At 42.9% G+C, this 27,219-nt stretch overlaps 1 protein-coding gene across 1 annotated transcript in view; it reads left to right on the top strand.

The window, feature by feature from the left end:
- The first annotated feature begins 10,298 nt into the window (after positions 1–10,298).
- PITPNB (phosphatidylinositol transfer protein beta) overlaps positions 10,299–27,219 on the top strand; it is a 40,411-nt gene continuing 23,490 nt past the window's right edge. The window contains exons 1-3 of the mRNA XM_075276539.1: positions 10,299–10,417; positions 20,922–20,952; positions 26,357–26,502. Coding sequence (XP_075132640.1) covers positions 10,398–10,417; positions 20,922–20,952; positions 26,357–26,502 — 197 coding nt within the window. The 5' untranslated portion in view covers positions 10,299–10,397. The remainder of the gene's footprint in view (positions 10,418–20,921; positions 20,953–26,356; positions 26,503–27,219) is intronic.

Raw genomic sequence — 27,219 nt, forward strand, 5'->3', positions numbered from 1 at the left:
AGAGAGAGAGGAGCGTCGGGGGAACGAGGGAAGGTGAGTGATAGAAGGTGAGTGTAAGGGCTAGTTCACACGTGGGCAAAGGGGAGGTTTTTGACAGCGGAATTCGCTTCAAAAACCTCTCCTTTAACATGGTGGTCTATGTAGACCACTAGCTTTTTTTTTCCTCCTAGCGTTTTCCGCCTGAAGAAGCAACATGACCTTTCTTCAGGCGGAAAACGCCTGAAGAATTGCATAGAAGTGAATGGGAGGCGAAAACCGCGCGGTAAAAAACCGCGCGGTTTTTTGCACACAAAACCGCGCGTTTTTTTGCAAAAAAACGCGCGGTTTTCGCCTGCAGTTTCTATAGCACATATAGGAAAAAAAAACCCTAGCGAAAACCGCTAGCGAAAACCGCGTCAAAAACCTCGTCAAAAACCGCGTGGAATGCAAAAAACAGCGTCAAAAAAACTCCTCGAGGTTTTTTACCTCGCACAAATAAGCTAGGCGGTTTTCACGTGTGAACTGACCCTAAGTGTTTGTTTTGTATTACATATTAAGGTGAAACATAATGAAGGGGGCCCATGAAACTGGGGGGCAAATGAAGGGGAGGGGGGGAACGGCATGACACTGGAGAACATGAAGGTGGTGGGGAGAGAACGGCATGAAACTGGGGACAGAGATGGAGGGGGCCCAAAGAAACTGGGGGGCAAATGAAGGGGAGGGGAGAACAGCATGACACTGGGGCAGATGGAGGGGGTGGGGAGAGAACGGCATGGAACTGGGGACAGAGAAGGAGGGGGCCCAATGAAACTGAAGGGGCAAATGAAGGGGAGGGGGGGAACGGCATGACACTGGGGCAGAGACGGGGGACATGAAACTGTGGGCAGATGAAGGGGGAGAACGTGATAAAACTGGGGACAGAGATGGAGGGGGGACATGAAACTGGGGGCAGAGGAAGGGTGTATATGAAACTGGGGGAGAGATGGAGGGGGGGCATATAATTTACAGGTGACTGTATGAGGATTATACTGTGTGGGAGCACATAATGAATGCGAATGGGTGGAATCAACATAAAAGTGGGTGGAGCTAAATTTGCAGCGGCGCGCAGAGCGCGCCGCACATTTTGCCCCTCTTTCTACTCTTTAAAAGATTGGGAGGTATGGCGTTGGTGACGCCACACTCCTGCATGACGTCACTCGCTTCATCTGCAACGCACAGTGTCTCGACTCCCCCACCTCCTTTACAAGGGGGCCCACTGAGGCTCTGTCGCCCAAGGGCCCATAAAAACCTGGAGCCGGCCCTGCCTAATGTTAATGCTAAACCAATGATTCCTCTGGAAGTTGCTTGGTAATTACAAACTTCTATCTCTCAGACATTTGAAGGTAGCCTGAAAGGTGTTTTCCAGCATTGGGATATCGATGACTTATCATTATCAATATCAGACTGTTGTTGTCTGACACCCGGCAATAGTGATGGGTAGTTCATGAACTATTAGTTCAAAATAAACTGCTCTTCATAGTGAAATAACTCATTTACATTCCTAACTCACTTATCTGGTTAGTTCAGAAATGAGTTCATCAGGAATGAAAGCAAATGGGAGGAATGGATGAGAGGAGGGAGTGATTTATCACAGATACGGCTCCTGCAGATTCACGCCCTGGTACAATACTACTTGCCGTCTAGTTCCTAATTCCAGGCTATAAGGTACATGAGTATAGAACACTGTAAAAATTGTATATCACAGCCTTGGTGTTTTGTGTGATCCCATTGTGTAATATACTAGCACTGATGCACGAAAAACTAAACCCTGCCGGTACAGGTATTGTTAGACAGTCCCAGAAAAAAATAGTGATTCAGCATCCAGTCTAGTGTAGACTTAAAAGATTTACATACTTTAATTGAGCCATTTAAAATTCCACAATCACCACAAACCAGTAAAAAATAGCAAAAAGACACAGCACTTACATATAGACGATACTTGGGTTACATAAGACAATGGATACACGAAAAAAACTTTAGCCGCCTACGCGTTTCAGGGTCAAAGCCCCTTCGCCATGAGGAAGGGGCTTTGACCCTGAAACGCGTAGGCGGCTAAAGTTTTTTTCGTGTATCCATTGTCTTATGTAACCCAAGTATCGTCTATATGTAAGTGCTGTGTCTTTTTGCTATTTTTTACTGGTTTGTGGTGATTGTGGAATTTTAAATGGCTCAATTAAAGTATGTAAATCTTTTAAGTCTACACTAGACTGGATGCTGAATCACTATTTTTTTCTGGGACTACATGAGTATAGAACTATAACTCATCCAGGGAACTAGTAGTGACTTTGTATAAGTGGCTAGATCTATGTTGACTCCAGCCAGTTCAGAACAACAATCTCCAAGTAAAATTCTGCTCAAGACCAGTGAAGGATCCAAGAGACGTCCAATATAAAAAATTTAACTTTTATTTAATCTTCATAAAAAAGTTACAAAGTAACCATGGAGCTTAAAGTCGTTTCGGTACGCTAGTACCTTCCTCAAGTTCACGGCAGTATTTCAGCACTAGAGAAATACTGAACTGATGCTAGGAAAGCCAGTCTGCTTTTAAAAGCAGTTACCCGCTTACAGGACTTTTCTCTCCGCATTCTTCAATTGGAATGGAAAACAGAATCCCCAAATGTAGAGCGAGCACTAGTGTTAACCTAGCCTTAGTGAACTAAGCTTTTGAGCTATTCTTTTAAATGAACTGGATTTCCCATCATTACCCAGCACCCCAACCAATAAGCTATTAGAAGAGACTGCAGTGTTTTATGAGTGCTGTGGCCTTTTCACTGATCATATGACAAAACAATGTGATGCCAATGGCCTGTGAAGCAAAAACAGCACTAATCCAAGTGGTGGTGCCGCTTCAAATAGCTTGTCTGTGAGGATCTCTGGTATAGTACCCACACTGCTCAAATTTTAGTGTGCTATCACAAGGGTATGCCATCAGTACAGAACTTCTGAAACAATGTATGACCAGCCACTGTATGTGTCAGTGTCTGCAGCAGGTAGTGTGCTATACGTGTCATATACCTCTGTGTTTGTCTAGTGCAGTAATAAAGCCACACCTCCCAACTTTCAGAGGTCAGAAAGAGGGACAAAATGTGCAGTGTGCGTATCGCGCCGTGGCTCCACCCACTTCTAAATTGAGTCCGCCCATTCGCATCCACTTCTCTTTGTGCTACCCACACGATAAAACTAATATTATATGCCCCCGTATTATAATGTTCCCCTCAGATTGACTCCACAGCATAAATTCTCCCTCCCGGTGCACCCATAGTTTAATGGCCCCCTCTAGTTGCCCCCAGTCTAATGTCCTTCTCCAGCTACCAACCCTCGATTTATTGCCCCCCAGTTTAATGTCCCTCTTCATATGCCACTCTCAGTTTAATCTCCCCCTCCAGTTTCCTCCAGTTTAATGCCCCCCTCCATCTGCCCCAGTTTAATGTGCCCTCCATCTACACCCAGTTTAATGTTCTTCTTCAAATGTCCCACAGTTTAATGTCCTCTTCTATGTGCCCCTACAGTTTAATGTCCTCCTTTATCTGCCCCCACAGTTTATTGTTCCTCATCATCTACCAAAGTTTAACATAAAAACACTGATATTCACCTCTCCTCGCTCCCCTGCTGCATAGTCTGCAGTCTCTAATCCCGGAGTGTTCAAGGAGCTGCAGGCGTGATGTAAATGACATCATCCCGGAGCCAGAGCACATAGGGGGCACAAAAATAAATTAAATAAAAAATAAATAAAAAGAATTAAAAGTTCAAATCATTCCCCTTTCCCTAGAATACATTTTAAAAAATTAAACATTAATGTGAAACACATACCGTATTTTTCGGACTATAAGATGCACTGGACTATAAGACGCACCTAGGTTTTAGAGGAGGAAAATAGGGAAAAAAAAATTTGAAGCAAAAAATGGTAAAATATTTAATATATGGGAGTTGTAGTTTTGCAACAGCTGCAGGGCCACATTGACAGGTGACCCTGCAGCTGTACGGGGACGCATAGAGTGTTTTTTTTGCGGGGCCAGCTGTACTTTTTAGTTATACCATTTTGGGGAATATCTATTGCTTAGATCACCTTGTATTGAAAAAAAACCCGGTGGTTTATGATATATATACAGTCCTATGAAAAAGTTTGGGCACCCCTATTAATCTTAATCATTTTTAGTTCTAAATATTTTGATATTTGCAACAGCCATTTCAGTTTGATATATCTAATAACTGATGGACACAGTAATATTTCAGGATTGAAATGAGGTTTATTGTACTAACAGAAAATGCGCAATATGCATTAAACCAAAATTTGACCGGTGCAAAAGTATGGGCACCTCAACAGAAAAGTGACATTAATATTTAGTACATCCTCCTTTTGCAAAGATAACAGCCTCTAGTCGCTTCCTGTAGCTTTTAATCAGTTCCTGGATCCTGGATAAAGGTATTTTGGACAAACAATTCAAGTTCAGTTAAGTTAGATGGTCGCCGAGCATGGACAGCCCGCTTCAAATCATCCCACAGATGTTCAATGATATTCAGGTCTGGGGACTGGGATGGCCATTCCAGAACATTGTAATTGTTCCTCTGCATGAATGCCTGAGGATTTGGAGCGGTGTTTTGGATCATTGTCTTGCTGAAATATCCATCCCCGGCGTAACTTCAACTTCGTCACTGATTCTTGAACATTATTCTCAAGAATCTGCTGATACTGAGTGGAATCCATGCGACCCTCAACTTTAACAAGATTCCCGATGCCGGCATTGGCCACACAGCCCCAAAGCATGATGGAACCTCCACCAAATTTTACAGTGGCTAGCATGTGTTTTTCTTGGAATGCTGTTTCTTTTTGGATGCCATGCTTAATGCCTTTTTTTATAACCAAACAACTCAATTTTTGTTTCCAAAATGAAGCTGCCTTGTCCAAATGTGCTTTTTCATACCTCAGGCAACTCTATTTGTGGCGTACGTGCAGAAACGGCTTCTTTCTCATCACTCTCCCATACAGCTTCTATTTGTGCAAAGTGCGCTGTATAGTTGACTGATGCACAGTGACACCATCTGCAGCAAGATGATGCTGCAGCTCTTTGGAGGTGGTCTGTGGATTGTCCTTGACTGTTCTCACCATTCTTCTTCTCTGCCTTTCTGATATTTTTCTTGGCCTGCCACTTCTGGGCTTAACAAGAACTGTCCCTGTGCTCTTCCATTTCCTTACTATGTTCCTCACAGTGGAAACTGACAGGTTAAATCTCTGAGACAACGTTTTGTATCCTTCCCCTGAACAACTATGTTGAACAATCTTTGTTTTCAGATCATTTGAGAGTTGTTTTGAGTAGCCCATGATGCCACTCTTCAGAGGAGATTCAAATAGGAGATCAACTTGCAATTGGCCACCTTAAATACCTTTTCTTATGATTGGATACATCTGGCTATGAAGTTCAAAGCTCACTGAGGTTACAAAACCAATTTTGTGCTTCAGTAAGTCAGTAAAAAGTAGTTAGGGGAATTCAAATCAATAAAATGATAAGGGTGCCCATACTTTCGCACCGGTCAAATTTTGGTTTAATGCATATTGCGCATTTTCTGTTAGTACAATAAACCTCATTTCAATCCTGAAATATTACTGTGTCCATCAGTTATTAGATATATCAAACTGAAATGGCTGTTGCAAACACCAAAATATTTAGAACAAAAAATGATTAAGATTAATAGGGGTGCCCAAACTTTTTCATAGGACTGTATATATATATATATATATATATATATATATATATATATATATTTTCTAGGGACAGGAGGTGATTTAGAACTTTTATTTATATTTTTAAAGCTTTTTTTTTTTTTTTTTTTACTATTTTATTCCCCCCCGGGGGCTTGGGCCTGCGGTCACTTGATTGCAAGTCCCATAGACGGCAATACAACTGTATTGCCGTCTATGGGACATTCTGTCTATTAGTATTACGGCTGGTCATAGAGACCAGCCGCAATACTAATATAGCCGTGACAGGCCTGGGAGCCTCATTAGGCTCCCGGCTCTCACCCGAACAGGTCGGCTCCTGCGATATCGCCGCGCAGGAGCCGGCCTGCAACTTCACAGGTACGGGGCCGGTGGGGACCGGCCCCGGGGGAGAAGGGGCCACCGATACTGACCCGGCATCCGCTGTACTAGAGAGGCGGATGCCGGGGAGGGATAGACGCTGGCACAGGTGCCGGGACCTGAGACATCGCTACGCTCCTCTGCCCTGCATGAAGCCAGCGGCGGGGGGGACGGAGGAGCGGAATAGCATCACTCCTGCCGCTGCTGGCTTCATGCAGGGCAGAGGAGCGCAGCGATGTCTCAGGTCCCGGCGTCTATCCCTTGCCGGCATCCGCCTCTCTAATACAGCGGGTGCCAGGCGCCACATTCAGACTATAAGACGCACCCTTCTTTTCCCCCCAAATTTTGGGGGAAAAAAAGTGCGTCTTATAGTCCGAAAAATACGGTACACATTGGGTATCCCTGTGTCTGAAAATGCCCAGTTTACAAACTCTGGGACATTACAGAGTGTGTAAAGGGAGTGTTATACTTTGTGGGGGCCAGGAAATGGGGTACTATGCCGTGAGAGTGGGGGGCCAAGTCAAAAGTGTGCTATGGGGCCCAGTCTTTGCTAGTTACACCACTTGTTGGTCTAAACTGGAAAACACAAGATCCTTAGATGACCACTAACTTTACTGCAGCAGGTAATAAACAACTGAGAATCTCTGCACACTTTACTATTGATTGATGCAAAAGCTAGTTGAAAGGTTAAGGTTCGCGATAAGCAAATATCCTGCATAAGAGTCCATTCAAATGGCAAAGTCTCCTACAGATATTTTACATATGGAATCCCACCCATATGGAATTACAAATGGTTACCCTGTGGCACTGCATTCTCCCTGTGAAACAATGCATTTACTATCTCTGTAATATGGTATTCAATAGAATATGTTGGAATTTTTTCCTGTAAAATTTCATAGGCACCCAGAGGTAAGAATGGGGCTACAGCAGCCAATCCATATCTCTCTCACTCACTCACAAGCATCAGCAGGATCACACAGGACATATTTATAGAAGTACTTACCTGTACCAATGTTAATAAAGTGCTGGGGTGAGATAGAAACATACCATTTACTTCTAGAAGACTCTGATTGTGCTTGTGTCTCTTTTTGTTCACTCAGCTCACCCTCCCCTCTTCATATACTTCTATGTAATTGGATACCTTAGTAAGCTGCAGGCCTGCAGCAAGGGGTTTTATTGGCCCAAAACATATGGAGCAATACTCATCCTTCCTCCCTTGTTCCAGAAGTGGTTCTCTGGAAACTCCCCTTCCATTCTCGCTGTGTGAACATACCCTTACAGAAAGTACTGCCACCATAATCACAATATTTTTCTCTTTTTAGCTATGACCTACTTTGTGGAAAAGCTGCTTTTTTTGTTGCAAATTTTGTTGTGGTTTTTAGTGCCAAAGCCAGGAATGGCTTGAAAAGGAAATATAATGGATGCTCTTAGACATTTCCCATCTGATACATCCAGTCCAGGCTGTAATTATAAAAAAAAAAAAAAAAAAAGCAACAAAATCTGCAATAAAAACTACTTTTTAGGGGACCTTAGTATAAGAGCGACTAAGGAACTTTAAAATGTTTAATTCCCTTATCCTGGCTGAGAATTGGATCCCCAACAATCTAATATTGATAGCCAGTGGCATAACTAGGAATGGTGGCGAACATTTGACATCAACACATTTGTCACCAGCTAGGCCTGAAGCCTGCTGTAGCCAAGGAGAGGTAAGTGTTTTTTTTTTTCACGTCGTATCAGCTCTCCTGGGCCTCGGATCATTATACTGGAGGGTCTGAAAAGATCCCCCTGAGAATAATGATAGTGGGGTTCACAGGCCCGCGACCTTGCTTACTCATCCTGGCTCCTGCTCACAGACACCTGCACAGAAGGGCTCCAGCAGCCATGAGCAGGAGTGAGGATCGGTAAGTATATAGGGCTCGTTACCTGCTGGAGTTACTCCAGCAGGTAACGGCCTATTAAAAAATAAAAATCTGCAGCGGTAACGGCTGTCGCTGGGCCCCCCTAATCTCCTGGGCCCTGTGGCAGCCGCTACTGCAGCTACCTCAGTAGTTATGCCCCTGTTGATAGCATATCCTAATGTTAAAATCCTGATAACCAATTTTTTTAAACTCGTTTTATTGAAGGAGATGCAACAAAATAAACAATATAATCAAGAAAAACATGTACAGAATAGCAAAAAGAGTAAAACATAGAAACAGAACAACACAGAGAAACAATCAAGGAACTGCCACGCCACCATCCCACCCCCGCCCCTCCACCACGAGCAGAGAAAATTGCAAAAGCAAAAGACATTACAGTGTCAGCAAGTATACAATTTTACCAACAAGTAAAGGGCAACGGATCCACCTGGCAGACGTCATACCTCAGGGTATGTAAGCGCTTAATGCCGAGCGCATGGAGGGTGCAGAATATTGGGTGACGGGGGAGGCGCACCACGCTCCCCAGACCTTAGTAAATTTCTGGGGGCAGCCCCTACCTTTGTATATAACTTGGTTAAAGGGGAGGATTGAATTAACCAGTTTGCGCCATTGAGACACTGACGGAGACTGAGGGGCAATCCACCGAAGGGCAATAGCCTTCTTGGCGTAGAATAGACTTTCCCGAAGAAAGATCTGGACGTGATGGTGCCAAGCCTCATTGTCCAGGACGTCAAATAAGCAAATTTCAGGAAAAAATGGGATAGGATGGCCTGGGATGTCTGCCAGGACATCCACCACCCCCCTCCAGAAAGCCAGTACAATCGGGCAGTTCCATATCATATGCCAGGCAGGCAAATGACCCATCTTGTGAAGGCGGGTCGGGGTCAGATAACATTGATGTAAAATAAATATTTGGATCAACTTATTATTAGCCGAGGGAGAAATGTAGAGGAGGAGACTACAAAATATCCTGAAATGTCTCATCCGTCAGCTCCGGGATGTTGGTGCGCCAGCGTGTCAGGGCCATGGTCTCAACCAAGGACACTGTAGCATAAATCAGATATTCATAAAGGGCAGAAATTAGACCCCGTGGACCCTGAGAATAGAGCACACCAATCAACGGGTATTCAGAAATGGCACTCGGCTGGGCAGGAAACAGAGAGGAGAGAGCGTGACGAATTTGAAGAAATCGAAAAAACTGGTGGCGGGGAATCTCGTGTGAGGAAGATAGGGAGTCAAAAGAAACAAAGACCCCCTGCACATTCAGGTCCGAAAGGAAGAGTACACCATACTGGGACCAAGACCGGACATCAGGTAACCCATAGAGGTCAGGAACACCAGGATTGTCCCATAGGGGGGTTTCTTCAGGGGTGTCAGAATAGGAGGACACTTTACGGGCCTGCTTCCAGACCTGTGCCGCCAGAGCGTGAAGAGGCAAAAATTTGCCCCTAAACAGTTGGGGAGTCTCTAACAACGGCCACAGGGAACACAAGTCCAGGTGATGGGCCAGATGCGTCTCTGGGCCCCGGAGCTGCTCCGGGGAGAGCCAGGGCTTAACAAAACGAAGCTGACCAGCCAGGTAGTAAAGGATCTGATAACCAATTTAATTCAATATAAAAAAAAAAAAATCCCTTGGTGTTCCGAGCTACATCGTCCAACATAGTCAAAACGTTTCCAGTCATGCATATGTGTATAGTGGATTCACTGGGATCCCCACATGTCATCCATAGAGACGTCACATACTGCAGTGATCACTGCAATCTCTTTATAAGACATGACGTGTGACAACAGCTTGTGACATCACTATGACATCATGGGACCCTTGGCTGTGATTCTTGTAGATGGGGGTTACAGTAGAATTTTTCGTTGCACTGACAATGTATTCTAGGTTTAATCCTGTAAAATCCCTTTATTAAAGTATAAATGGTTTCTGTAGATGAAGCACATCCTTGGTTACACCATGGCATACACAACGCCTGAGTCACTAGGCAGAGCAGAGCTCTTATTCTAATGGCTGCTCACACGTAACAATGCCTGCATTCAGTGGAGGAAGCAGAGACTTTACAGGTCGTGTCCCTTTAAATCTAGGCACCATCCTGCAGGAGGCTGATCAGACACACTCGGTAAGACTGCGGTGTCCTGGGAAAGTAAAGCTACTATCAATACCTGGCACACATCGGCGCTCTGACAGATGCCATTATCCCGGCCAATCAGCGCTCTGTAGGCGGGGATTTAGAAACCAGGCTGTTCGGCGCATCCAATAGCTGAGTTTGTGGGTGTGGCCCCGAGCACTCTGAGGGCGTGGTTTAGCGCGGCGTCCTCTCTCCCGGAAAGCGTCGTGTGACGTCGGTGCCGCACAGGAGCTGCGGCGGTCGCTGCGGAGAATGGTGTTGATCAAGGAATTGTGAGTGTTGTTGCTATGGCCGTGCAGTGGCGGGCTCGGGAAGCTGCCGGCTGAGCAGTGTGTAGTGAGGGCAGCATGCTGAGGTGCACGGTAGTCGGCTTACAAGCAGCTGGTGTGGAGGGGCTGCCGTTGTCAGGGAGGATAAGTGCTCAGGCCTCCTGTGCTGGGGCCTCTGCTCAGGGCTCAGTCGGGGCCTCGGCAGCTGGAAGTGCCGGTTTTTCTGGCTCTGATCCCTGGGGCAGAGCAGGTTGCATCATGGGACAGCTCCTGAGACCTTGTACTTACCGAGTGGCCGCAGCAGAGGCTCCTGAGCCTCCCAGCCAATCACAGCCCGGGATGTGCCGGTGACTGGGCGCCCTGTGACGTCCATGTGTTGTGTAGTGACGTCAGCGCTGCTTCTCTGCGCTGTCTGCCGGCTAGTGTGTAGAAGGACAGGCTGGAGACTTGTCATTCCTGATTGTTCTAGCCTGTGAGCCCGGGCTACATGACTAGCAGCTGCCTGACAGGACTGGGTTCAGTCCTATGCTGCCTGAGACCAGGCCAGGGCTGCCAGTCCTATACAGCAGTATAGCCTGCTGGAGTCTCCATGGGGCAGAAGGGAGTAATGGATGTCCCTGTGGGTGGCAGGATCACATAGTCACAATGTAGACCCAGCTTTAGCCATAAGGCTGCGTGTCCGCTCCGGCTCCATGAATGGACTGTAACATATAACAGTCTAGTCGCTAAAAGAAGATCTAGTGAGCTTTAGGACTATTTAGGCAAAATGGCAAAAACGGAAGAATCTGAACCCAAACACTGAGCAGGTTTTCCTATGTGAGTGGATCTTATCCTGTAACCAGTTGTAGCCCCAGAAAAGGGCTTTCCTATAACATATTGTTCGGATAGGCCATCACTTTCTCCTTAGTGGTTGTCTGACCTCAGGGACCATTACTGAGCCTGTGACTGAGCCCTTACCCTAATTTACCCTACATTGTGGACAGCTGGGTAAGGACAAGCTGGCCATACACATGAGATGCTATACTGTGGACCTGCCTGCTATTGATTGGTTATATGGGTTTGTCCCATACAGCCAACCATCAGCTAAAGTTGGTCACACTCAAATCCTGTGTTCAGCACTTTACCACTGAACGACTTTCATCTGTTAATTTTCCAAGTGGTTGGGATAGTCGAATGTTTGTTGGCAGGTCCTTGGTTGTTCATTCGCTTGGAAAATTGGCTGCACGAGCCATCAAGCACAGTTCATTTTGGATGAGTGATGACTGTCTAAAATCTAATGGTTATGGCTAGCTGAAGACTGACAGGCCCCATGTACATGGGGCAGATGAGGTCCGAACCATGTATTGCCTGAGACTGAATGTGGTCCAGATTAGGGATGGGCAATCAAAATTATTTGGGCATTGTACCTCGATTACGATTATATAGGTCACTCACCTTTTACAAGTGTTGGGCAAAGTCTGCAAGATTTGCCTTGTGAGCTATGCCCCCCTATTATACACTGGGTTTGGGAGAGACCTCAGACTATAGTGCCTTATAGTGACACCCAGCCACTAGTGTACACACTTTGGATATCACATATGTATTTCAACCTAGTTTTCTAACTAATTATGGTAAATTAATTTTTTACAGCTAATTAAATAGAATTACGGTAATATTATTTAATTATCTGTATTAGGTAGAATTAAAAGGTCACATGTCTGATCTGGAACTATCTGTATGATTTCTGCATGCCCTTCTAGTGTAAATGGGAGGAGAGAAGGTGCCAGTACGTATGCACGCAATCTAAAGTAGATAAGTGATGTTTGATGTGGCACCACCATACTGCTAGGTGTCCCTCCCCGTCATACTGTTCAGGCCGGTAAATCCGGCCAACATACAAAGTGTCATGGCTGAAACTCACTCTTGTGAGTGTGGGGTAAGGCTACATTCAGGTGTAGGCATGGAAATCTGTGCACAAGGTCTGTATCATCATTACTATTATTATTTATAGAGCACCATCAATTCCATGCTTCTGTACACAAAATACACCACACAAGTACAATACGAACAGTGACCGACTGGCACAGTGGGATAGAGGGCCAACTCTTGTGGATTATCAGACTTTTTTCTTATTATTTTTAATAAGACCCTGTATGGCACTAGCTGGGTAGACGTTATATACACTATAATAGGCTGTCTCAGTGACCTGCTGCAGGCCCTATGTTATTCACTAAAGTCTTTCTATATATTCCTATGAGAACTTTGTCCTGATTTCCATGGGACTACATTGATATGTAGCCACTCCACTGACGCTGCATCCCCCTTACCCCGACCTATCAGATGCAGCCACCTTACAAGAATCTCCACAGTCTGCTTGCCAGTGGCTGTGAGTAAGGAGCTTTGTTATTTGATATGCTGGGCACCAGTAGTATTGCTGTGCCGCCGATGCCGCCAGTAGCTTTCCTCATACGAGAAACGTATCATGAGTCTTTTTTCATGACTTAAATTTGCCTGTACACGTGTGACGCCTGCGCAGGCATTATTGTGACCATTAGGCATGCTGGAGAAATTTTTTCTTTATTTTGGGTTATTGTGACCTCTAACCTCAAGTCCGTGAGCCTAGTACAAAACTAAGGACGCATCCTATACCTGTCTGTTTTGTGGCCCAGGTTTCGTGGAAATGTGCCATTTTTCTACAGACCTGATGTAGAAGAATGATAATTGTGGTGCCACAGTCTGTGAATATGGGTGGCGGTGCCTCGGTCCAACACTTTTATTACAACTCATGCTAGATTTCTAGTTCATGCTAGTGAAATATGATGGAAGTCTTCTAGTTGTTAACTGGCGTAGATCTTCATACAGGCGCGCGTGAGACTAATATATGAAGAGACTGGAGCCTCTTGCATCTGTTGTACCCTGCGCCAGTCAGGGCCTTTATTACAACACCGGTCTTGATAAATGTGCCCCATTGTGGGAAGACATTAGGACTAATGGCAGATGACTAACATCTCCTCTGTATCTGAGCTCTGTCACAGTTTGTATATATTTACCTTAGATACACCTGTATAGGGCTGAAGAGTTCCTGAAAGGCCAGCACTCCTGCTACATACACATACCTTACGTGTCTAAGGTCACAGGTTTCTAGCAGTTCATTCATGTTTCCACCCGTTAATGTACACAATGTATGTAGATTGTTATACATCTCCGAATGGCCATTAGAAAGACGTCTGCAGTATCTTGTCCATTCCTGCGTTACCATAAGGAAAGTTGTGGTAAAGATAACTGGTGAATTGTGAATATTGCCCGCTGTCATGTGCATCGGAGTGGCAGGAAATTAAATTCACCCTGTACACCATACACTGTGTGCATCTTCTCATGTAATATTCTGCACATACCTCCATGTTCTTTGTGTTTTTGCTGTTATCTATGCTCTGGAGTTGGTTATAACATGGCTCCGTGTATGAGGAATCTATAAGAAAATTAAAGTGAACACCACTTTAAAGAGACTACTTTCTTATACAGACCAGGTTTTCAAAAATCCTCCATATATTATAAATCATGGCCCTGTTCCTAGAGAAGACCCCCCCCCCCCAGAAGGTCACTCTCTAATGCCATTTGGGGTTTTCTTTACAATAGGTTTCATTACCTACCTAGCCCATTAGGCTCTAGGAAGCAGGGACAAGGACTATGGTGACAAGTTCAGTAAGAATGTGAGATACTATTGATCCATGTCAGGTTTCAGATAAAGAAGGCATTGAGAGACAGGAGTTGCAATTTGTTATTCCATGTTACAGAACTCATTCAGGAAGTCGCAAGCCATTGAAAAAGAGCACCCATAGATCTGCTGGCCTCTCCTACCTCTAGGTCATTCGTTGAGGGGTCTGCAGAATGTATGTGGTTTACAGAGAAAGATGGCTGCATTTGTCAGAATATTCCTTTCTGTGATGCAGGGTGTATTAGAATGCCTGATCGGCATAATACATTGCATATACAGACATATTGCAGTGTATTATAGAAGCAGTTACATGGTGGCATGCTAAATAGTATATTTAAAGGGGCTCTATCATTGGGAAGAGTCATTTTAAATTAAACATATATTTGCATAATCTTTAGAAAAGGCTAATCCCCTCAGTCGTTTTTGAATGTGCCAGTTTGTATTCATATGCTAATCAGCCTTCAGTGTGCACTGTCTCAGCGAGCACTGTCTGCTGTGTGTACAGCGCAGGCTGCTGATGACTCATCTCCCTGAGCTCACACACACACAGCAGAAAGAGGAGTGCTCGCTGAGACTTCTGGTGCACGCTGGAGGCTAATTAGCATATGAGTAAAAACGGGCTCATTCAAAAACTACTTAGGGGATTAACATACAAAAGGTAGGTGTGGAATAACCTTTCTAAAGGCTATACAAGTATGTGCTTAGTTAAAAATGACTTTTCCCAATGATAGAGCCCTTTTAAAATACAAAAAACACGCCTACCAGTTTCCTGCCTCAGACTTCATGCTCACAACCATGTGCTTGATCAATGCGCTAGCTATGTTATTTATTTTTTTTATGGCTAACATACTGACCCATTCATTTTTATGTTCACCTATACACATCTGTCCCATACCTGTATGTTTTGGTGTCCTGGCTCCCTGACAACAGTGAATACGGCCGTGAAGACACGGGAGGCTCATGGATGTTATCCGTGTGTTTTCCATGCCATTTAATCATGGTCCTTCTACATGCATATGGTCTGTGCATGTAGCCTTAGACTAAAGCCAAGTAGAAAAAAAAAAAGCAACAAAAAAAATCCACAATCCCCCAACATGGTAGTGTTTTTACTGCTTTAACATCTTTGTCCCCACAGTCTATATAAATGTATGGCAAGGTGCCGCATTTTGCTGGTAAAATTATAATGCTGCGTTTTTCAAAAAGGGACACATATTTGACAGTGTTGCGTTTCTTGCAATGTACGGATGAGAGTTACTCTTGGTTCACGTCTGCGGCATGTGTCCATCCTTCTGGCTAGTCAGATGACCAGAAGAACGGAGAAATTGACCACAAAATTTTCAGACTCCAGTGGACCCCATTCATGTCTGTTCTTTAACTGAAATTGACAAAAAAAAGTCAGCCTTCCGGGACTTTTGTCCAGCGATCTTAAATGAATCTGCGCTGGAAGGATACCGGACACACAGGAACCAGCTTTAGTACAATCTCTTTACCTCTGCTGGTACTTTAAAATACAGCGTGTTTTTTTTTTTTTTTTTTTTTTTTTTTTACTTGAGAACTACATGTACAATTGCAGTAATAAGTAGCGTTGTTACTATACATCTCACCTGTATGCTTAGGACCATTAAATTGAAAAATAATATCTTCTATACATTTCCATCTCTGGTTCTTTTTTAAGACCGAAACAGTACACAGACTGTGATTTGGTTAACTTTTTATTTTTTAATTTTAATTATTTCTTTTTAATAAAAACTACACATTGTCATAATAGAAAAGTGCCGTATAACTTTTCCTGCAAAAACAAGATGTTGTACAACTCCTTTGATGGAAATAAAAGGTTTCTCTCCCAGAATATGGCACATAAATGTATTTGTTTTAGTGTATACATAGTACAAATGTACAGCATAAGGTAAAAAAAAAAAATGCAGCATTTCTGTTTTTTTTCCATTCACACCAGGAATACTCATTCGGCTTTGTCAGCAGAAAATTTAAGTTTTGGAAAGCAGGAGGTGAAAAACATACAGCGTCTTAAAGGGGTCGTCTGGGATAAAATGCTATTTCTAAACTTAGCTAAATGCTGTCACCTGTCTATCTTTTAACTTACTCATTTTACAAAAAAACTGTTTCCCCAGATTGCAGGCACATTTACAGATTTCCTGGCGACGTTCTGTTTCCGGAAACAGAACGTCACCAATATAACCCTCCCACCCCCATCATACTTACCTGTCTCTCCTGTCCAGATCTTCTGGGCAGGGAATATCACTTTCTTCTAGGGGGCCGACTCCTCCTCTTGATATTGTCCGAGCTCCTAAGCCTGCACAGTTTATTTCCCATCTCTTTAGCTAGAGATGGATTGGTGTGTGTGTTGTGTATTTCGTACAGAACCTCTTGGCCAGGAGGTGTAAATTGCTTTTAATTTGCTTGGTATAAAGGTACTTTCTGTGTTATTGATTTCATGCTGAGGTTTGGCACATATCCTTGTAAATACTGATGGTTTTTGCAAAATTATTTTTTTTACTTATTTTTATTTCAATTCAATGAAAATAGAATGTTAAAGTGTGTTCCAAAGTAACAACAGCTTCATGCGGAAGAAACCAAACCCACATGCAGCCGCCAGGTATGTTTGTTCAGTCATTGGTGGCTGCATGCGGACATACAGCTGCCACTACATGAGGGCGAAGCCTTAGAATTGCTGACTGTTCTAGAACAGGATTATTGTCCTCGAGATTGGTCCGATAGGTGTGGGCTCACCTCTGGGACCCCCACCTGTTTAGGGTCACCTATTTTCACAATAGATGAGTCTACCAGCGTCGTCATGTCCATTATAATCCACCCTTTTAGGCAGTGATTTAGACAACAAAGAGAAAGATATAAAATAAAGGAAATGATGACATATGGAATTGCCTAATAACTAAACCCAGCTGACTTAAGACACCGTCTTTAGCTAAACATAGAAAGTCCTGCCGCTCAGGAAGTTGAGTAAAAGCTCTGCAGTCCTACTTCTCAGGAAAGCTAACATCAGCATTTGGCCAGATTGTTTGGTCAGGTTTCTAGGAAAGAACGTCACATGTGAGCATTTTGTACTTTTTCCTTGAAATATCATCAGTTTCTGGTATTTCACTCTTTGTACCACCTTTCTGCATTTTTATATATAATGTCAGTCACATTTTTAATGACTTATCTGGACCTTCTCTTGTAAGACAATGAGAAGGACATGCTGCTCCTGGCTGTACATGGGTGTATCAGTGGTGATACATTATGAGGTTCAGGACAACCACCCAACAATTATATCGCCCTGGATAGTTTCAGCTATTATTATACAAGCATCATCTTGTATTTGTTAATAAAAGTACAAAAAGAGAGAGCTGTACAATAAGAAGCCTGTAAGACGGGTGCTAGGCACTAGGTAACCCCCCCCCCCCCCCCACTTTAAATAGATAAACTTGGAGAGGCAGCACTCCGACTAAACAGTCCGGCAATGGTTTGTTCACCCATTGTTCACTGTGGTTATTGAGCGAGTGAACTGACTGCTTATGTAGCCTCATCAGCTTTATAGGGGGGAATATGTATTACTTATCTTGTTACTCCCTTGTTTATACTAGTTTATAGTACTTTAATAAGCGTTATGTTTATTTGTTGTTTGATTTTTGGGTGGGGGGTTATTTGATTGCTGTATACATAGTCATTTGGCTGTTTTCCAATGGGACCCTTTTAGTAAGCTTTGATAGACTTGAGTTAGGCAGTGCTTCAGCACCTAAAGCCACCTCTACACTTTGTACACAGTAAACAGTGTGGCTCCAGCATGTAAACCTTACTGGGAACCATGCTGTCTCAGAATAACTCATTTGTGGGGATTTTGGGTGTTGGAGCCTCACAGATCTAATATTGACCGGACAGGATAGGCTAAAAATAGGCCATTAATATTAGAAAGTGGATAACAGTATAATATCTATGGCAGTCTATAAATAAATCTATCTATAAATCGCATCCATATTTCGGTCTGGAGGATAGTAGAACCATGGGATATCATAGCTCCAAGCTCTCAATCAACAACTCTCTTGTTGAGGCAGGGTATAAGGTCCTGAGGAGGTGGAACATGGTCCTGACTAGGTTTACTGCAATCTGTCCATCTCTCAATCCCTATTGTTCAGAGAATATAGAACAAGAGGGGCTCTGCTTCATATCTGATGGGATTGTCCTGTGCTTGTGATTTTTTGGTCAGTGGTGTCACTATTAATACATATCCTGACTGGGTTTTCTGTATCCATTTCACTACTTTAAACTGCTCCCATAGTGGGGAGAAAAAGCACTTTTATTCTTTATTCAAATCAAATGAGGATCTTGGAGCACGGGGGAGTTTTCTTCTATTACTGAGCACTGCTACATCATCACTAAACACTCCCATCTTGCATTCTGCTCCTCCCCCTGGGCAATGTCATTTGATCCTCCCAGTTTCAGTTGATCCTCACACTACCCAGGGGGAGGAGCTGAATGCAGGTTGGGCGTGTTTAGTGATGATGCAGCAGTGCTCAGTAATAGACGAAAACTCCCCTGTGCTCCTAGATCCTCATTTGAATAAAGAGTAAAAATCTTTTTTTCTAGCCACCGAGATAGCACATTGCTGTGTTGCCTTTAGGGCTAGTTCACACGTGGGCAAAGGGGAGGTTTTTGACAGGGGAATTCGCTTCAAAAACCGCCACTTTAACATGGTGGTCTATGTAGACCGCTAGCTTTTTTTTTCCTCCTAGCGTTTTCCGCCTGAAGAAGCGACATGACCTTTCTTCAGGCGGAAAACGCCTGAAGAATTGCATAGAAGTGAATGGGAGGCGAAAACCGCGCGGTAAAAAACCGCACGTTGTTTTTGCACACAAAACCGCACGTTTTTTTTGCACACAAAACCGCACGTTTTTTTTGCACACAAAACCGCACGTTTTTTTTGCACACAAAACCGCGCGTTTTTTTTGCACACAAAACCGCACGTTTTTTTTGCACACAAAACCGCGCGTTTTTTTTGCACACAAAACCGCGCGTTTTTTTTGCACACAAAACCGCGCGTTTTTTTTGCACACAAAACCGCGCGTTTTTTTTGCACACAAAACCGCGCGTTTTTTTTTGCACACAAAACCGCGCGTTTTTTTTGCACACAAAACCGCGCGGTTTTTTGCACACAAAACCACGCAGTTTTTTGCAAAAAACCGCGCGGTTTTCGCCTGCAGTTTCTATAGCACATATAGGAAAAAAAAAAACCCTAGCGAAAACCGCTAGCGAAAACCGCGTCAAAAACCGCGTAGAATGCAAAAAACAGCGTCAAAAAAACTCCCCGAGGTTTTTTACCTCGCACAAATAAGCTAGGCGGTTTTCACGTGTGAACTGACCCTTAGACTGAGTTCACACTGAGTTTTTTGGTCAGGAATCCGCCTCAAAATCTGCCTCCAAAAAAAGCCTCCCAATAGAACTCTATTGGCAGGCTTTTTTTGCAGGCTGATTTTGAGGCGGATTCCTTACCAAAAAACTCTGTGTGAACTCAGCCTTAAAGGGAGTCTATCAATGGCAAACTCATTTTTAACTAAAGACACGTTGGAATAGCCTTCAAAGAGGCTATTCTACTCCTACCTTTCCTTCTTGGATTCTCCCCGCCGTTTTCTTCTGTTATGCTAGTGAGCCTCACCAAGCACCAGGGGCGTTCAACCAGCTCTCTGGGAAGCATCAATCCCCTCGCGTCATCACCGAACATCGCTCCATTGCTGCTTGTGCTCCTCCCCTTCTTCTCTCTCGAAATTTTTGCTACTTCAGCGTGGCTCCAGAGGCCTATGCTCGGCTCAAGTTCTGGAAAAGTTAAAAAATCAGTTTTGCCAATGATGGACTCCTTTTACCTGATATTGTAAACTCATCTGGATCATAATAAATATCAAAGACCTAGTAAACAAAGTGTGGTTCCTCATCCCCCCATCCCACCTGCTCTGGCAGTATTCCTTTGGAAGACTTGAGCAAGACTATATCCACAGATGATCTGTGCTTAGTTCTCCGAGATGTTTGGAACAATCTTTCTCTTAAGTTACTTCAAAAACTGTGTGCAAGTATGCCTAGAAGAATTGTTACTGTTTTGAAGACAAGAGATGGATACCCCAAATATTGATTTAGATTTCTCTCTTGTTCATTAATTTTTCATTTGTTAATTGAAAAATACAAACTATTACCACTAGTAAAAGCATTCTTGGGGTGAGTTCACACTGAGTATACGCCAGCTTATTCTGAACGTAAAACACATTCAGAATCAGCGGCGTATAAAGCAGTTCCCATTCATTTCTATGGGAGCCGGCATATGAGCGCTCCCCATAGGAATGAATGGGCTGCTTTTTTCACTACGAGCACTCCCATTGAAGTGAATGGGAAGTGCCGGCGTATACGGCTAGCTCTGCTCATGCCGAGCCGTACATGCGAGCACTTTCCATTCACTTCAATGGGACTGCTCATAGTGAAAAAAGCAGCCCATTCATTCCTATGGGGAGCGCTCGCATGCCGGCTCCCATAGAAATGAATGGGAACTGCTTTATACGCCGCTGATTCTGAACATGTTTTACGTTCAGAATAAGCTGGCGTATACTCAGTGTGAACTCACCCTTGCTTTGCAATGATCAGTATCTGTTTTGGTGGCCGCAAAGCTGAGCTACATCACATTTCTTTGATGATATTTCATTTACATTTATCATAATGTCCCATTGTTGTGCATAAATGTGTGTACGTTAAATTAAAACTTTTGCCAAGTCTTTTTTTTTTTTTTTTTTTCTAAATTATATTTTTTCTTCTTTTTTTCAGCCGGGTAGTTTTGCCGTGCTCCGTAGAAGAGGTATGCCTTAAATATTTATTACTCCTCTTTCTCTATACGCTGTTTAATGATAGTGTCATGTATGTGATTATAGTAATAGCTACTTACACACATTGGCACTTTTTCTTGGGTACAATGTACTTGTGTTTGAGAAGATTAGATACTGTACACATTTAATGACTAATAATGGTGCCAGTGTTTGGTGCTTTGGGTACTTTGTTTTCTATTAGCCCAGGATGGGGGGGGGGAGGAGGAGAGAGAAACAGTCACAGACATGCTGCTGCTAATACTAAGTGTTCTCTTTTGCCCCTTCGGTCATTACCCACAAACACCGCCAGGTTGGCCTGATGAAGACACCAGTCTAAGGGCTAGTTCACACGGGGACATGGAGGAGGATTTTGACAGCGGAATCCACGTCATAATCCTCCTACATACAATGTTAGTCTATGTAGACTGCTAGCTTTTTTTTTTCTGCTAGCAGAGAAAAAGAAGCAACATGACCTTTCTTCAGGCGTTTTCCGCCTGAAGAAAGCAATAGAAGTGAATGGGAAGCTTTTTTTTTTTTACCGCGCAGGTTTTTACAAAAAACTGCGAAGTAAAAGACGCAACGCGTTTTTTGCGGCCCGTTCTTTTAAAGAATGGGAAAACCGCCTGGAAGCGGTTTTTACAAAAAGCGTGCCAAGGTAAAAAAAAAACAAAAAAACCCCTTCCTAATTAGGAAGCGTTTTTTTTCCGGTGCCAAAATAAGCCACACGTTATTTACGTGTGAACTAAGCCTAAGTGTCGAAATGTGTTGCCATTGATCCAATGAAGTATTGAAATTTACAGCAGCGCAATCCTTTTGATGTCTTCTGTACTTTTGCCGCAAGTGTTCTCTTCACATTGATAATAAGCACGACTTTATAATGTCCTCCTTGGTACAAGTCAGTGAGAGAGGTAGGGAGAAGAATCTCCTGTTTTCTCAATGTGCTGTCTTCTGACATGATAGCCTGTAGAGGGTGAAACTGCTAGAAACAAGTCCTATAATATCAGAAGTGGTGTTACTCCTGAACAACAACAACCTGAGAAAAGTGCAAGTATAGGTAACCTTCAGTTCATTCCAAATATGGTGGGCAAAGTCCTGGTATACTGTGCATATCATACTTGTCAGTTTGGTTTGTTTTTATTCTAGGGAAATAATACATTGCTCATGTCAGCATTCAGAATGCTAGAAACAGTTTATTCTTATATGTAACATACAGTAAATGCTATTGTAAGATGATTCTCGCTAAGCAGCAAGTATTTATACTAAGACTCTCTTAAAGGGAACCTGTCACATAGGAATTGCAGTGAATTCTTCAGGCATCATGTTATAGAGCAGGATAGATGTATAGGTTTGTAGGAAAAGATTCAATATAACCTGTCATTTATTCATTGTAATCTCTGCTAGTTTCTATTTTGAGAGTCAAGGGGGGTGGTCCTATCAGTGATTGACAGCTATCTCTGTATGTACAGACATAGAAAGGAGGCTGTCACTCACCTATAGGAACACCACAGCGCAGAAATCTCAATAAATGGTAAGTTACTCAGAATCTTTTCTCTCAAACTTGTATGTCAATACGCTCACCTCCTCTGCTCCATGACCTACTTTGAGATTTAACAGCATTTACCATGTGACAGGTTCACTTTATAGGGGTTGTCCTACAAGATAAAAATTCTTTAAAAGTTGTCAGAATGTAACATAAAAATTACTCATGAACTTTAATTCCAAATACTGCCCATTTATCATGAATTTAGAACCCCCTCCCCTGGTGTAAGGACATTTTGAGCTTTCCTCTCTCCTCTTTGTGTTGGTAATGAAGGGGCCATCTATCTGCCCAGTCAGCCCCCTTCTCAGTCACCACTAATGCAAAGACAGGATGGCTCAGGCTAGGTTCACACTAGTACCCTGTCTGCCTAAAAAGCGGTTACCAGCGAACCTCATAGACTATGACTTTTCTCTTTGCCGATTCTCAGGTGTATTTGCCCAAATATGTTACTGTGAACCTAGCATCATTTAGTTAAAGGGGTTGGCCATTTTAGACCAATATTAAGTGAGCAATATTATTTGTATAGTAATAAGTTGTATAGTGTAATTGTATGATATGATTGTTCTTCATTTTGTTTACTCTCAGTGGATAAAAAAAAAACAGTCCACGGTCATGTGACATATGGTCCACGGTCATGTGACATATGGTCCATGGTCATGTGACATATGGTCCACGGTCATGTGATGTGTACACAGCTATACGGCTCATTATAATGACGGCACAGTAATCAGACATATGCCTGGTAACGAGCTGTGCACCTGTATTCTCATCACACGACCATGGACTGTATATCACTTGACTGTAGATTGACTTTTACCCATTTGAGGATGGATGAATGAATGACGGCAAGTAGAGATCTAAACTGTAAGGAGTAGATACAGAAAGTATATTGGAAAATTGTACAACATTTTATTATACAAATAATATTGGTTCCTTGGGGAAACACAGTGGCTTAGTGGTTAGCACTGTAGCCTTGCAATGCTGGAGTCCTGGGTTCAAATCCTGCCAGAGACAACATCTGCAAGGAGTTTGCATGTTCTCCTAGTGTCTGCGTGGGTTTCCTCCTATACTCCAAAGACTTTGTGAGCCCTATATTAATAATAAATAAATAAATATCGGTTCCTTCATATTGGTCTGAAAGTGGCCATCTCCTTTACTGAACTGTGGAACGCATCACCACAACAAAAAAGTGTGTGTATAGCGGGGGTTCCATGTCAGTCATAATGAAACTGATGTGGAGCTTCCAGGAACAGAAGAGGGGTATTTAATCAGGCCATTGGGGCCGGATTCAGAATTAATCCCTTTCTGCTCTATGCAGAAAAAAAAGTAAAAAAAAAAAATAATCACCAAAACACATAATGTAAACCAACCTGTTAGATATCCCCATGTTCATTTAAGTCAGCACTATCCTAAAATAGCGTTACTTATCCAGTACAGTGAACAGCGTTAAAAAAAAATAAATAAATTTTTTTTGGCCATCTTGCTTCCTCCCTAAAAATAGAAACAAAAAGTGATATAAAAGTGATTCATATCAAAAATGAGTTGTTGAGCATTAACGTACAAAGTAACCTGCGTTCTTAAACAGCTAAACAAGAAATAGTAAGTTTTATTTAACAACTAAAGAACTTTTGTATCTCTCCAAACTGCAGCTTTAACATTGTCAGTTCTATTGGAAATTTGAGGGAAATTTTTGGTTGGTTAAAGGGTTATCCACTTTCTTATATTGCTGGCCATCAATATTAGATCTGAAGGGTTCTGACAGCGGGACACTCACAGATCAGCTGCTCCAGTATAGCACACCTCTCTGTAATGTTTACATGCTAGGAGTCATGCCGCTCATTGACCATAGATGTTTAGTAGCAGCTTCAGGTACTGCTATGCTGCTACATTGAAGTCTATACGACAGCAAAACAGTACCTGAAGATTCTGCAAGTGAGCAGCATATAAACATTACTGATCGCCATGCTGTCTCAACTGCTGACCTGTGGCGGACCTTTGCTTTTGGACCCTCAGATCTAATGTTGATAGCCTTTTTTAAGGATTAGCCATCAATATTAGAAAGCAGATAAATCCTTTAACCTGCCACTGTCTTCTACAGCTATCTACTAGCTTCTCAGCTGGATCCCTGTGCTGATGGGCAAAGTAATACATAATGTGACTGGCATATTAGTCATTCCCTACATTACGTGTATATTGTAAATTAAGTTGATCAGATGGAGAGAGAATTATCACTGACACAACAGAAAAATATGTTAATCTAAAGAGAACGTGTCTATGCAACTTCTTACAAAGGGTTTAACTTGTGTGGTGTGCCATGTGATTTACAGCCTGTAATCTGGTTACATAAGAAGTACCTCCTTCATTCTACTATGTAGAGATATTAAAGCCCCTACTCCGGCCAAATGTGTTATGCCTTAGTTTCTTAATTCAGAGCAAACGAATGTAAAGTGAGTGTTGCATTTGCTCGCTGGGCGCTTTGCTCACATTAGTCAGCCTCTGAATGGTGACCCAGCGGGTCATGTGATCAGCAGACTGACCTACTGAATAACCCACACACAGAATTCCCGTTTTTTTATGTAGGTCTTGAGAGTTGGGATGTTATGCTCTCCTAGACTTACATAAAAAGCAGACACTTCTGGCTGATGTGTCTTTCAGTAGGTCCGACTGCTGATCACATGACTAGCTGGGTCACTGTGCAGCGGCTGAAGAATGTGAACAAGGCACCGGGTGAGTGAAAGCAGCGTTCACTTTGCAGTAGTACTAAAGCACTAAGACATAATACATGTGACCGAAGTGAGGATTTAAAGGTTGTAGAATGGCATGTCTATACAAAGTCTGACCCGGTCAGCAGAGATTGGAGAGTGTGCATGGACAGACCCCCAATTGGTAACTTTTCTGAAGGGTTAGGATTCATGCTGTGAAATGTTTCTTCTGCATATAACCTGTGTCACTCCATACAATGGGGGATACGGATACTACATACTTGTGATGGACGCTTAGGGCCCCTAAGCAATTTTCGCTTATACCATGTATATGGGAGAAATGTCAATAGTGGCACCACTCCTTTTAAGGAAAGCAGAACACAGTACTTGGAACAGCCCATTTAAAGAGAACCTGTAACCAGATCTGAGACTCCCAATGACGTACTTCATCTGAAAGACACTGTCACTTTGAGAATTTTGACGTCTTTATATTCGATCAGCTATTTCAAAGATATAAGCTTTGCAAGTGTTTATGCAAATTAGGGTATGATGGCTAAATGAGTGGTCTGGGGACAGGGACTCTGTGCTGTATGTCATATAGTTTTACCACCCACTTCGATAGTATATTCTAACTTAAGTTTAAATTAAAAAGTCTTATATCTTTGAAACGGCTGAATGTATTTGAATAAACAAAACTCCAAAATGTTCAGGGTGCCCGAGCCTTTCAGATGATGTAGGTCAGATCCCCTTTTAAATACTAGAATTCTTGCTGTTAGCAGTCGCCATTGTAGGGAGCTTCAGAATTTACGGTATAATTTGGCATTAGTTAGTTCAAGTGGTAGGCTGCAAGCTCCCCCTGGTGGGTAGGCTGCAAGCTCCCCCTGGTGGTGGCTTTGGTTATGTGTTTGTCAGTTTTGTACGTTGGTGCAATTTGTCCTAGAGTAGATCTACCTATTTAAATCCTTCCCTGCTTGTTAGATACTGGCACTGGGTAATCTCTGGTATTACCCGCTGCTTAAGTTTGTTCTTATTCTGCTGAAAATGTCTGGCAAATTGTTTGAGAAGGACAAAAGGGAGTTGGCAGACCTGCTATTATGATGTTTTTTGTTAACGCTCCCAATGTTTTTCTACTTCTTTTCTCCCTGTGTTCCTCAGTATCAAGTTGGTCAGCTTTATTCTGTGGCAGAAGCCAGCAAAAATGAAACAGGTGGTGGGGAAGGAATCGAAGTCTTGAAAAATGAACCATATGAAAAAGATGGGGAAAAGGGCCAATACACACACAAAATCTACCATCTGAAAAGGTAAGCCCTCCAGAAGATGCTGCTCCCATTACTTGTAAGGAATAGGTCTCCATTGCAATTTTCTGCCTGTTTCTGCCTTGTTACTTACTAACTTTCTCAATGTGTCATAATTTAAAACGCTAACCCAAATAATATGCTTGGATTACTGTCACCTTAAATTGCATAATTACCTATTGGGGTGGAAGGTAGCTATGGATGGAATAACAGACCTAAGATTTCCGCTTTTCCTATCGAATGATTGGGGTTGAGCTGCATTATATTCCCAGAATCAGGAATTGATTTCATTGGCAGGTCTAAGCATTAGATAACTGTTCACCTAATGCTTGTTCAGCAGACAGCAATCCCTTCAGCCCCATCCATGTACATACACTCGCATCTTAGGCTGAGCATAAATTATCAATAGGCGTAGAGGAGTAAGTGATTCCCAGAACGAGACGATTAAGAATGTTGAAATCCAACTGCTTGATTTTCTTTTTTTTTTTTTTTTCTGACAAATTTTCAGGGCAGGGTCAATAGGCCCCCATGCACCTTAGACGGCTAAGTCCCCTAAGTGATTCATTCGACTGTCGATAATTGAATATGGTTGATCAGTTTAAAATAAGTTTTGGCCAGGAAAAAACCCCCCACAAAAAACCCATACTAATTTGTCCCCAGTGCTCCGGTGTGCCCCATCACAATCTGGTCCAGCGACGCCCTGGGACTTGTTCCGGTGGACGT

This window comes from Leptodactylus fuscus, chromosome 1, assembly GCF_031893055.1.
Source record: "Leptodactylus fuscus isolate aLepFus1 chromosome 1, aLepFus1.hap2, whole genome shotgun sequence".
In the NCBI taxonomy this organism is placed as follows: domain Eukaryota; kingdom Metazoa; phylum Chordata; class Amphibia; order Anura; family Leptodactylidae; genus Leptodactylus; species Leptodactylus fuscus.